The sequence below is a fragment of the Apus apus genome, chromosome 1 (genome assembly GCF_020740795.1).
Source record: "Apus apus isolate bApuApu2 chromosome 1, bApuApu2.pri.cur, whole genome shotgun sequence".
In the NCBI taxonomy this organism is placed as follows: Eukaryota; Metazoa; Chordata; class Aves; order Apodiformes; family Apodidae; genus Apus; species Apus apus.
In genome coordinates, this window is record NC_067282.1 from 8138714 (window position 1) to 8152539 (window position 13826).

General features: G+C 38.4%; 1 protein-coding gene across 1 annotated transcript in view; it reads left to right on the top strand.

Annotated features, from left to right (window-relative positions):
* Positions 1–13826, top strand: part of TMEM135 (transmembrane protein 135) — a 175677-nt gene that overhangs the window by 10740 nt on the left and 151111 nt on the right. Inside the window, exons 2-3 of the mRNA XM_051620896.1 lie at positions 4344–4471; positions 10845–10937. Of these exons, the coding sequence (XP_051476856.1) occupies positions 4344–4471; positions 10845–10937 (221 nt within the window). The remainder of the gene's footprint in view (positions 1–4343; positions 4472–10844; positions 10938–13826) is intronic.

Sequence of the window (13826 nt, forward strand, 5' to 3'; positions counted from 1 at the left end):
TTCCACAATCTTACTGACTTTTCAAATTTTTTTTTTTTAAAGGAAAGGTGGTGCTGCACAGGGAAGGGTTGTCTTGGTTAAATGTAAGTTCCATTGAAGGGTGGAGTTGTTAATGACAGTCTTTATTCCAGTTGTGTTGTCCTTCTAAATATATGGGGAGATTTTAAGAATGACTCGATGTTTTTTTGAAAACCAGAGTAGGAAGTTGCAGCAGATCTGGCATCTTCCTAAGCTGCTTTTAGTCAAAGGAGGTGCTCGAGCATTCTTCACCCTAAGCTAGGTATGGCTGCATTGCTGTGGTCTGCCTGGAGAAGTCATGAGTCTTAATCCACTGGCATTCTCTGGAGTCTCCTCTCCCTGGTTCCAGACATTTTTTTGGCAGTTTTCTCATCCTCATAAAGCTCAGGACAAAGACCATGCCTTCAGAAATAGAGGGGGAGTCAGCATTGGAAGTGGATTGTGCTTTTCTTTCTCTCTTGCGAAATCAAAGTCTTACAGTGGGGCAAAGAGTGTGTTGCTTTTGTTCCCTGGATTACAGCTAAACTTGTGGTTTAGGAGGTGAGGTGAGGCAGCATAGGCAGCATGAGCCTGGGGAGAGGCAGCATTGTGTCTGGGTTTCATGTAGCAGCAGAGTTGTGGCATTATCCCACACAGTGGGATATCCCACAGCAGTGTTCCACTGATACTGTGAACATGCTGTACTATCCTACTGAAGCTGAAAATCTACAATAATTTGTAAGCATCAAAGAATTTTAGATTGTAAAATTCTTGTCACTTCATCTCAAAAAGAGAACAGTGAAACAAAGAATTTCTGAGAAGGGTGATAAGAGTGATGGGAGGTAAGGAGCTGCTTTTGGCCATTCCTGGATATGCGAGAGTCGACTATTTTGATCAGTGAGCTGAGTCAGAATTGTAGTCCTTTGTTCTTGTAGTGAATAACACCCCAAGCTAACTTTTACAGCTATCAACACTAGGGTCCTGAAACAGAGCACTCTGAGGTGCCAAAGTCAAGATGTCCTAGGATTCGTAATCTCCTTTCATAGCTAGAGTGCTGAGACCATAGTGTCAATGACATGTTCATTTCTCTCTGGCTTTACATGCAGTCTCAGTAAATTACAGACCTTTTGCTACATCTGTTAGCATCTTCATGGACATTAATAGTTTGCTGAGGAAGTATCTACTGGATGTCCTGGTGCCTTCTCCTCCCATGGGACTATCTGCTACTGATGTCCACTGCTAGCCCTTGAGCAGTGCATTTATTGCAAGATTTTGGCCTTCAGCACAGTTCACAGTTTGAGTGAAGTGTGTTGCAGTAGGAACCATGAAGCACTGCAGTCTGACAGATTTCATAATCTGTCTTGTCAACCACAACTTCAATGGTACTTTTCTGAAGTGTGTGGAACTAGCAGGTAGAGCAAGGTGGTGTCCAGAAGTACCTCTGGTATTTTTATCATGTTATCACACAATTGGTGGTGGAGGAGAGGCAGAGAGCGTGCTCCATACTCTACTCTTGCCTGTTTTCAGCTGTATGCAATATTTAGCTTAGTTTGGACTGGTTTGTATGTCATTGTTGCCAGTTCTTTTCTGTTATTTGCAAACAGAATCAGAATAGAGGGAAACCAGAAATTTATACTAGTCTAGAACTTGTAGAAGCTACGGAAATATATTTTTTTTTACTTTAATTTGCTGTTAATTTATAAGATATCATTTTATGTCATTATACTTCTGACACTTTGCACTGAAGAAGCAAGGCTTCATACTTCAGGTGGAAGGTCTGTGTTATTGTCATTTTATTTCTCATGTTCATGACCTTTGTGCAATAGGCTAGAAATAGCTGAGAAGGTAGCAACTAGTGATCCACTGTTTAGAGTATGTTAAGACTTCCCTTCAATGGAAAGATTGTCTGGATTGCGTTATTGCCTAATCGGTTATGGTTTAAGTAGTCTTGACACTTGATTAAGCAGTGTGTAAATGTGTTTTCAGAAGTCTGTTTGTGCATGTATTTCTCCTTAATCCTTAGTTCAAGCTTCATTTTGGAAACAGATTTTGGCAGCACTTTTCTGTAGTTAGATTTAGCAGAATCCTCAGCTCATCTCTGAAGCCAAAACATCTATTTGACATTCAGTACGAGTGGACAGTGTTTCAGAAGAACAGCTCCCTCCCCTGTGTTTTTAAATTGAGGAATTGAGACTTTGAGAGGTGTTGCCAATACCGGTTCCACAGGATGTCTTTTGTTGTGCTCATCAGTACTAGCAGTATGAAGCTCACTCTGTTTGGAATTTATCTAATGCTAAGCATTGACCAATGGTTGCACTCAAAGAGCTGATGTCCAAATGGAGACCAGAGACATGTGGTGTTCCTCAAGGGATGGTACTGGTATGAGTGCTGTTCAGCATCTTTGTTGGCAACATGAACAGTGGAATTGAGTGCACCCTCAGCAAGCACCAAACCAAGGTGTGTGGTGTGGTTGACATGCTGGAGGGAAGGGAGGCCGTTCAGAGGGACCTTGACAGGCTTGAGAGGTGGACCCATGCCAATCTTGTGAAGGTCAACAAGGCCAAGTGCAAGGTCCTTCACCTGGGTTGGGGCAATCCCAAGCACAAATACAGGCTGAGGGGAGAACGGATCAAAAACAGTCCTGAGGAGAAGGTCTCATGGGTGATGGTGGACGAGAAGCTCAACATGAGCCAGCTTGCAGCTGCATGCTTGCAGCCCAGAAAGCCAACCGTGTCCTGGGTGACATCAAAGGAAACATGGCCAGGAGATTAAGGGAGGTGATTCTCCCCCTATACTCTGCTCTTGTGAGACCCCACTGGAAGAACTGTGTCCAGTTCTGGAGCCCCCAACATAAGAAGGACATGGAGCTGTTGGAGCGAGTCCAGAGGAGGGTCACAATGATGATCCATGGGCTGGAGCACCCCTCCCATGAAGGCAGGCTGAGAGAATTGGAGTTGTTGAGCCTGGAGAAGAGAAGGCTCCAGGGAGACATTATAGCAGCCTTCCAGCACCTGAAAGGCCTATGAGAAAGCTGGGGAGGGACTTTTTACAAGGCCTTATAGTAAGAGAACAAGGGGTAATGGATCGAAACTGAAAGAGGGGAGATTTAAATCTGACATTAGGAAGAAATTCTTCAGTGTGAGAGTGGAGAGACACTGGCCCAGGTTGCCCAGAAAAGTTGTGGCTCCCCCATCCCTGGCATTGTTCAAGGCTAGGTTGGATGGGGCTTGGAGCAACCTGATCTAGTGGGAGGTGTCCCTGCTCATGACAGGGGGCTTGGAACCTGATGATCTTTAAGGTCCCTGCCAACCCAAACCATTCTGTGAAAACTCTACACCTTCCCATTAGATAGTTGTAGAATTTCTAGGGACAAAAAAGACATTGAGAATTTTCAGTGTCATTAAGTAACTGTTCTTTATAAAACATGGGAATTACATAAAACTGACCAAAAAGATATTTTATTTTTTTTTGGATCCAGAGTGTTTTCTGTTTTAGACAGTTTTTTAGAAATAACAAACCAATTCTGTAAAATTTGTCCTGGATATGTTATTTTTCAGTGTCTACAAATATCTGAAGGGTGGATGTCAAGCATGGGCCAATGTCTTTTCAGTGGTGCCCTGTGATAGGACAAGGGGAAATGGCACTAGGTTACAACACAGGAAGTTCTACCTCAACATAAGGAAGAACTTCTTTACTGTGAGGGTTACAGAACACTGGAACAGGCTGCCCAGAGAGGAGAGGTAGTGGAGTCTCCTTCTCTGGAGACTTTCAAGACTCGTCTGGATGTGCTCCTGTGTGATCTGCCCTAGGTGTTCCTGCTGCAGCAGGGGGGTTGGGCTTGATGATAGGTTCTATGATTCTATGACTTGCAGTTGTTTAATTGGAATAGAAAACCTTTAGAAATACATCATCACTTCATAGACACTGTGTAGGGCCTGTATTTAGATTACTTTAATGTTATTCTGTCCTTAATTATGTGGTAGTCCAATTGTCTGGAAGATAAATCTCAGTGTAAATTTGTCACATTTTAAAAGTTCTGATATCTGGCAGGCAATGTTTTTGACTATTACAGCCAACGGTAACAAGGTAATAAAATTCCGCCTATATTTCCCATTTAGGATTGCCTGATGTATTTCCTGGTATAAATATTGTAACAGCTGGAACAAGTTCAAAGGAAGTCTTTGTGGTATTGTTCATAAAACCAGCAAATTTAAGAGGCTTTGATTTACAGTGTAAATGGGCAGGTCTCATTTTCCTTTTTTATTTTTCTTTATAACCTGCAAAAAAGAGCCTAACTGAATTAAAGTTTGTCCCCCCCTTTTTTTTTTCTTTCCCTCCTCCCTCAGATTGCAGCTATTCTCAGGAAACGAAAACTTGACTATTATTTGTACAAACTCCTACCTGAGATCTTGCAATCAAGTTCCTTTCTGACAGCAAATGGGACCTTGTATATTGCTTGCTTTTGCATTCTAAGGTTAGTATACTGTCCTGTAAATGCAATGTAATAGGAAAGCTGTTTGAATGCAACATTTCAATTTATATAATATATGTTTGTTTTTTTTAAAATAGGCCTGTTTTTAATGGGTAGGAGTAGGAAAAGCAACAGCTGTGCCATCATCTTTATTCTGGGTCTTACTACTTGCATATAAACTTTTTTTTTTCTTATTTATGTAATATTTTAAATCAGTAAACAACTCAATTTATTCACTTTGATTCCTTTTATTTGTTTTACTGATTCAAAGTACTTAGTTATAGGAAATTCAGATATATTCTAGAGGGGAACTGAGAAGGCTTAATCTTTCTCTCCTAGAAAGAACTGATGTAATTTGATGTTGGTTTCTATTTTCCTGATGCAGGGCCTGTGTCATCCAAGTTTGTACTTTCCTTATTTGTGGTCATAAGTGAAGGAAATCTCAGCACATATCTCAGCATGTATTCTGGGGTCCTGTAAGATACAGGCTTACTCTGGAAGATGGGTGTAAAAGGCCTTTCTGTATTCTGAGCTTTTTCCAGTGTATATTTCATATAAATATCAGGATAGTTAAAAATAAAACTTCCCTGTTTATGAACATGGTATTGTCCTAGTTCCAAATGCATTTATTGTAAGAGATGTTATGCCTATACATGTAAAGCCTTACAGTACCTATGAATTTTTGAAAGTTATCTGACAGTTCACTGAACAGCCCCTCTGAAATTTAAGCAAACCCATTATGCCCTACTTCTAGATCTGTTTAGAGGCCTCTAAACTTTGCTTCAAAGCTGGTAGAAGGCTGAGGAGAGGAGGAGCTGTCTGAGGAGCCATGGAATGCTTTTTAAGTAAATAATTTGCAAAGTTCAAAGTGAATCTTTAAGTAACAGGCTCTAAAGAATATGTTTTTTTTCAGCAATCTGAGTTGTATTTGTATTGAATCATCTTTTAATTCTCTGAGCTGACAGTGGCCTTCCTTGTACTTGCTTGTGAACCTGCAGTCCCTTTCTTCAGTGGTGTAGTTGGATGTTACTCTATAACTTACTGGTTTCAGCTGTTTCTCTAGCAGAGGTTGCTATCTGTCTTGTAGATCTGTGACTATGCCTGTGCTATTAAATGAAGCAGGTAAGAGATTAGTGTCTGACTCTGAAGCCTGTTGGCTTTGCTTCCCTTTCTGTCTAAAGTTGTTTTGACCACCAAAACAGCATGGCCAGATGAACAGTGGATAATGGGAACAGTACTATAAAGATAATCAGAGGGCTGGATCACCTCTTCTATGAAGATTAACTGAGAGAGTTGGTGTTGCTCAGCCTGGAGAAGAGAAGGCTCCAGGGAGACTTTATAGTGGCTCTCCAGTACCTGAAGGGGCTACAGGAAAGATGGGGAGGGACGTTTTGCAAGCACATGTAGTGATTGAAAAAGGGATAATGTCTTTAAACTAGAAGAGGGTATACTTAGGTTAGACATTAGGAAGAAATTCTTTAGTGTGAGGGTGTTTGAGACACTGTCACAGGTTGCCCAGGGAAATTGTGGCTGCCCCCTCCCTGGCTGGGTTGAATGGGGCTTGGAGCAACCCAGTGTAGTGGAAGGTGACCCTGCCCATGCAGGTGGGTTGGAACGCGATGATCTTTAAGGTCGCTTCCAACCCAAACCATTGTATGAGTCTGTGTAGACTTTGTACCCTGCATGTCTCCTTGAAGCATCTGTTGGGCTGACCCAGGCCAAAACCATGCAAAGGGCCATTCTAACAATTTAATGTGAGAAGGGATACATGCACGTGCTTACCCTGCTGTTCTTACAGCTGTGCAGCAGAGTAACCAACCGACATCTTGGGAGATGAATGTACTTTTTCTGTTACAAAGAGATGCCCGAGAAGAGTTGTCACCCCCAGTAGGATCTCTGCAGACTGCCCACCACCTGCAACTGCAGGACTTGCAAATAAAAAATGTCAGCCTGTTAGTGAGGGTTCTAATTGGAGCTGGTGAGCAGAAACCACTACTAGAGACAAAAGAAGAAACTATTGAGAGAGCCTTATGGATTGTGTCTGTTGAAGTATAAGAATGTCCAGTTATAAGGAGTATTTTGCAGCTTTTCTGACCAGAATAAAATTCAGAGCCCCAGCAATTAAGTGAATAGGATATGTAAGAGCTATTAAATGGCATTTCAGAGAACAATTGATAACATAATTATCAAAAGTAATACTTTCTAAATTTGCTAGTGTCCTTTGAAGGATAAATATGTATCTGATGATGAGCTGAATGGTGCATTATACATGAATTCCCAAATGACAAGATTATCATAAGAAAGATCCTTTGTTTCCCAGGAATTAGTAATTGATTAGGGAGTAGTAAATATGAAATAAAACAAGGGATAAATAATCAATTTTCATAATAGGAAGAGCTGGCCAGTGTTGTTTCTTTTGTGTCCTTTGTCCTGGTTATACCAAAAGAATCTGGAAAAAGTGATGAAGAGTAGTATGAGAGATTTTATGAGATTATTTAGGTGACAGAAATTAAAAATGGCTCTCATCCATTTCACAAATATTTGTTGGTTAAAATAACTTCTGAAATTTGATAAAGAAAGGTGTAAATTAATGCATTGGGAGGGAAAAAGCAGTTCCACGGGGATGGGCTTTAAACTGGCTGCTGTTAATCAGGAAGGTATTTGAGAGTTGTCATGGGCAGGTTCTTTGAACGAGTCACTTGAGTACTTGAATATGGTCAAGGAGTCAAGTATGTGTTATTTGGAGAGAAAATAAGAACAAGGCAGAAGGCTGTAGAAGTGCATGTCATCTTTACAAGTTGAGTACTGTATGCCTTTTTTTTTTTTTTTTTAAGAGCTTCTCCTGAGATCATAATGTTGACAAATCCTTCACTTGGAATGTACTTAATATCAACATTGTCTTGCAGCGTGAGCTGTATATGCTTCCTTCTCTCATCTGATACTGGGTGGATGATGGAGGATGGAAATGTCAGACTTCACTTTTTTTTTTTTTTTTTAAACCTCTTTGAGTGGTGTTTTGTTGTTGTGGTTTTTTTTTTGTTTGGTTTTTTGTTTGTTTGTGTTTTTTGTGTTTTTTTTTTGTTTTTTTTTTTTATTTTTATGATTCCTTGAATTAATTTCTGTGGGGTACAGTGTACTTCTTTCAGTAGCCCCTGAGAGCAAGAGTAATTTTATGTCACTTTCCAGCCCAGAATGCAATTTGTTATTTTATGTTTTAATCCATCAAAAGAAATACCAGTACCTCTGTGGTGTTCTACAGAACTGGGGTCTGTTTATTTCTGAACTTGACTGAAAACCATACAAAGAGATTGTCTGAGATCTTGGAGACCTCAGTGGTGTAGATCTGATTCTAGACAGTGATGAGGTCGGGTGTGATAGATTTGTATAACTGGATGCCTGCTGCTATTTTTGTATCTTTTTTTGTTAGGAAGGGACAGTATAGCAGGAGCAGCAGTTACTCAGAAGAAAAATTGCCCAGTAAACCCCATGCTGCCTGATCTTACCCTCTTGGAGTTCTCAGCTAAAGCAATGTATTGTTTGTAGCTGGTCACCTTAATCTCATATTTACCTGCACAATTCCTGATTCGAGAAGAGTTGCCAGTTTCTTTCTTTTGTAGCACCAAGGAGATGTGTTGGCAGGCATACAGGGTGTCCTGGATAAAGTGACCACTTCACCTGTTTATACCGTTACCCCAAAGTCCCAGTGAATCTGCAGGCATTGTGTATACTGAAAATATACCTTAGTTATCCAGTTACAACTAGAAGATCTAAATATGACATGTAATTGTTAGTGAGAAGCCTGGCTTGTGTTAGTGTATCTTTTTGATGCTCTTTTAGTATTTACTTCCTTTTAGCTAGGGAAAACCACCAAAATTGTAACTGCTGCAAATATATTCAAGGATGTAAAACAAGGCAAGAAAGGGCAATTAAAGTAATTTCAAGCACTGTTTAATATTCTTATCATTTCAGAGATGGGCAAAATTTCAAAGAAGCCTAAATCCAGTATCAGCAGTGGCTTTGGCTGTGGCAAGATGTTCAGCTGTTGATAGATGTTCTCATTCTAGAAAGGGTTACCAAGCTAATTTAGCTGCCTTATTTTTTTTTATTTTCTTCTTTTTTTTTTTTTTTAATGAAGTGAACTAGGGATTATGCACAGGCTGCTCTGTTGGCAGAGCAGTGGGGTTGATGATCTCTGTTACAAATGTGTGACAGGCCAGCTGGGGATTGTAATCTATTTCTCTGGTGAGATCCAGAAGACTACATCTGTCTGAGCTTCAGATGGAAGTGCTAGGCTCCAGTGTTGACAGGCATTACATCTGTTCAATGAAAGGTGTCATTTTGTTTTATTTATTTTATTTTATTTTTTAGATTTTCAGTTTTATTATGTGCAAAATCTCATGAGAACATGGTTCTCTTAGTTAAACACTACAGTAATTAAGTCTGTCCACATGCAACTTTACATTAGCTTGCTTAATTAGATTCAACTGTATGTATCAACCAGCCTTTGAGGCTTGGATACAGTTGTACATTGAGCAATTAGATGCATAACCTGAAAGAATTCATATTTCTCATTCCAATTTCTAACCATAGACCATGTGAAAATAACCATGCAAATAATAACACAAGTTTGTTTTCATTTACTTCAGCAGAAGTTTAAATGTTTCATTTACTGATTGCACATTTTAATTTCCAGTAGGTTTTATTATGTAAAATATGTTACTTTTGTTTCTAAAATCTTATCAAACTGAACATGTAAGCATTTGTAGGGGGATTCTAAACCATGCCAGAAGAACAAATTCCTGTTTCTTTCCCACAAGAAAATACGTTTGTTCTGTTACTTAACAGGTGTGCCTGCTAAGATGTGTTCATACTTACTAAGCAGTTTAAAATGAGTTTTCTGAAACTTCATACAGTAATTGCTTTCCAAGAGAGTCCTAATAATGAACTTTAGCTCTGGCAGCATTTGGCATTGTCATCCTGAGAAATTATCCTTTTGCAGCCGTGGGAATGAACAGTGTGTGTAATTGCCATTACATCACTTTCTGCTGATACACTGGCCCTTTTCCCTCTGAACATAAGCTGGCATTGCTCACTGGTCATGTTATTTTTACAGGAGAAGTCTGACATGAGACTGCTCATGCCTTTTACAGCAAGAATGAAAGTGAGCTAATCAGATGGTATTGATTACTTATCTTTGTTCTCTCTTCTGTATTGTCAACATGAAATTTTATCTAAGAAAATGTGTTTCCCATGTTGTTTGTTGTATTTTGTTCTCTGTGTTTTTACTCCATTGTAACACTGTTTTCCTGAACTAATAGTGCTTATCAGCTGAGCAGCATTGGTGTAATTGAAGTATGTTTATTATCATGCTACCACATTTCATGACTGCCTGCCTATTGTTTACTTCTGTGACCAACCTGAATTTGTTTGAAGGTGCAGGTGTCCTGAACAGACCAGATGTGGCTGGTGTCATTTTGTCTCACAGGCATTTTGCTTTTCCTCCTTTAAAAGTGACCAAATTATAGAAATATTTTTTTTTTAGATTTTGCCATTTGTTTAACTGTTTTTTTTCAACTCTTACTATTGGAGGAATTATGGTAGCTGAAATTATGTGGACTCTTTGAGTGAAGTCCAGCTCTGGCTGCAAAAACTGAGAACTTTCCCACTGTAATAGAACTGGGACGTCACTGTCACTTCTAGTTGTAAGGTACAGATTGATTCCTTGGCTTACTGTAAGTGAGTGGTTTGCTGCTTTTAGCCTCAGGTAATTGTTTCTTTGGAGTGTGATATATATTACAATACTTTGATTTGATTCCTAGCTCATCTGATTGCATCCCTACATTCCACAAGGCACATCTTCTTGAAGGTTTATTTGGACAAGTAGCAGAGAGAGGACCAACAATAAGTTCTTTCAGAAGATTTTTCTGTGATTAATATTTGCAACTTTTCAGAAACATCTTGAAAGCACTGCTTTCTTTGAAGAAAAGTAATGCTTTAAATTAAATTTATATGTTCATGAAGTGTTTCAGATGTTTAATGTTTAGGAAGCACTTTGGGAACCCCTCTGAGAACTATTTGAGTGTAAAAAATATAATTAGTGGTGTCCTGGTTTGAGCCAGGATGAAGCCAATTTTCCCTTTACTGATTTTTTTTTTTTTTTCTTCAGTAAGCTTTCTTTTAACTAGCAACAATGTGTTCTAACTAAAGCTGATAAGACAGTGGCTCAAACCAGGACAAGTGGTCATTTGTAAGTATTGATTAATGTAAAGAAAAAATAAAATAAAATGTGTAAATTTGTGATAAAGGTAAAATACGGTGTTGTACATGAATGTTTCCATTGCTTTGCATATAATATGTGTACAAATTACTTTTTCAGGAAGATACTTGGAAAATTCTACTTTTGGTCTCCTGGCTTTGGTGCTGCTTTACCTGCTTCGTACATGGCAATTCTCATTGAGAGGAAAAGCAGGTATGGTTTGTGTTTATGGATTCTCAGTTTTATGTCGTAATATTTCTTGTTTTGGTTATTTGATTATTGAAATTTGACAATTCACTGGTTTTGTTTAAGAATGCTAGAAATGTATTAATTTGAAATAGTATCTTTTGCAACCTTAGATTTAAATTTGGAAAGTTTCTTGTTTGTGGTATTTTTTTCTTGCTTAATGTGTAGTTAGATCTCTTAGGATTTCCTATTGAAGCAGTGTTTCGTGTTTTGTTTTTTTTTTTTTTTTTTAATTCAATTTAAATTTAGTCACAGAGAAGGAGCATGCTAGTGAAAGTTACTGATGTCTTTAGTTAACCTTCGGATGTTAGTTAAGATAGAGGAGTAATAGGATGTTGTGGAAAAAAACTGGAAAAGCTGAAGTAATCCAAATTGGATTAATGTAATGTTACGAAAAGCAAAGTTGTTCAGGAATGGTGCCAAAATTCAGCTGTCAAGGGGAGGTTCCTTATGAAAGTGGGAAGAAGAGGGAAGAAAGCTCTGAGTGTACCAAGAGTAGCCAAAAGCTGCCGTTCGCAGTGTGACCATGAGGGTTGTCAGGCTTGAAGTCCTGGGTTGTAAGGTTTTAATGTTTTGAAATTCAACTTATATTGCTAGTTTGTATCAATAGTGAAAGTTACAATGCTTAATTAGTTTGATATGGAATGAGATGTTTTAGTAATCTAGTTAGTTTTTTTCAAGTAGAGGGGGTTACAAAAGGGTAATGTAAGGGATTACTCTTTAAAAGATGATGAGGGGGGTTTTAGTACTGGAGATGATGTAAATGCACTTTTGGTTACTATGAATATCTGAAACTTTCTTAAGCAGTCATTGCAAAATAACTGCAAGTACATGTACGTCATATTGAGTGACTGTCAGGTCCCATTCCTAAACTTCAGTCATGCAGTAAGCAAAGCCCAATCCAAGTTTTAGGCAGAATGTCAAAGTTTGGTCCTGTTGAAAAGGATGAATATCCATTGTTTTTAAAGACTGAGGATGAATCAGAAGTTCTAGAAAGGTGGAAGCACCTCTAAATCACTTTATTTATTGTAGCTATAGACAAACTAATTGTAATAGTGTTACTAAATAAGTTAACTGTATTTTTCATGTCCTTTCTAGCTGGCTGCTTTTCATCTTGCTGCACTTATTTCCTAAGAGGGTAGATAGATTTTGGTAGAACTTTGTATCATTACTTAGACTCTAACACTGTTGTTGGCATCAGTGTTTTGTTTTGCTGTGAGAGCAAATGCTTTTTCTCCTTTTGATCACTGACAGCACTAGCTTAACTTTTCCTAGAGATCTGTTACAGTGTGAGGATTCTGTGTGTCAGACTTCTAAAATTTCTAGATAACATTAAAGGGGAAGAAATCAGTCTGGTTGTCCATGTATTAGTTTCTTGTAGCTTTCAAAGTGTTTGAGAGTCAAGAGTTGAAACTGGCTGTGAGTCCAAACCTATACAAGCTTTTTGTTTAACAGTGGAACAGCTTTGAACAACTTGCAATCAATCCTAAGTCTGTCAAGTGTAGCAAAAAGAGTAGGCAAAGAAATTTTATGTCAAATGGGGATTTCTAAAAGTCTTAGTGGCAATGTATGAAAGCTTTGACAGGCTATCTGGCTTCTGTTCAGCATCTGAAGTCTGAAAGAAATAAAAGTTGAATTAGAGGTGTGTGAAAATGGCAAAAGTAAGTTGGTACAGGTATGTAGTGAATAATATTTAACACTTAATTCCTGGAAGGTTATTCTTTCTGTCAGAATCCAAACTGTGTGATCTAAGGTATTTTTCCTAAGAAGTTCACTTAACATTGCATCATATAAAATGCAGAAAGCTGAACATGTTGGATCGTTGTTATTTATGAAAAAAAGTTGAATTGCTAAATGGCATCAAAAGGTAGTTGAAAACATTTCTTTTTAAAACGTTATTTGTTATTACGAGTTGCTAACTATGTAAAATGTGTGAAATGCACCTGCTGACAGACTTTCTGATTTCACATCTGTTTGCTTGTTAGCTTCTGTTGTGGGCAAAATGAAATCTTGGTAGACCTGTACTCTATTGGGAAGCTGATGTTCAACATGGAGACACACAGTGGCATTTTCGGTTGTATCCTCAGTAGCTTACAACAAATTGTATTGAAAAATCAGGCGGGAAAAAGTCCGAATTTGAGTTCAGAGACATATCTCTAGCCCTTTAGATTGCTACTAGCAGCTGGCGGTAACATTAAGTTTAATAATTTGATCTCTTCCCAACTGGATACCCTATTTTAAGTACTTCACTGGCATTTGCTTGCACAGCATCCCTGTCCATCCTGAACTTGGGAACAGTAAGCTTGTAAAATCAGATTTTCTTTTGAGTGTTGCTATTCATGTGTGCCAGCCTTGTACATTTTATAATTCTTACAGAATGATGGGGAAAAAAGAGATGGGTAGCTTGTCTAGGCACATTCTAATCCTGAGGAGGAGCAAATTGTCTAATGGATTACAGGACTAGTTGGATTATAGTTTGTGTAATATATAATCGCAAATTGATGTGGCACTGACAATGAAAAAGGGAGGTGACATTGCACAGAAATTTCACAGTCTCGGGAAATTATCTGCATTGTATTGTAATACTACAGTTCTATGAAGATATAGATTGCATGCTAGCATGTCCATGTGTATTCTATTTGGTGATAATAAAATACAGTTATCCTGTCTATGAAAACAAGTTTATTAGCCTCTGTGGAAACAGTAAAGGAGTTAAGATCACTTGTAAACTTTTTTGTATATGTCCATATGAATGTTCTGTGAGCTTATGGGAAGAGAATTAGTCACGCTATTTTGAGTAAGTAATGTTTTGATGTGAGTTATTTTCGTAGGTAATATCTGAAGGTAGGTACATAA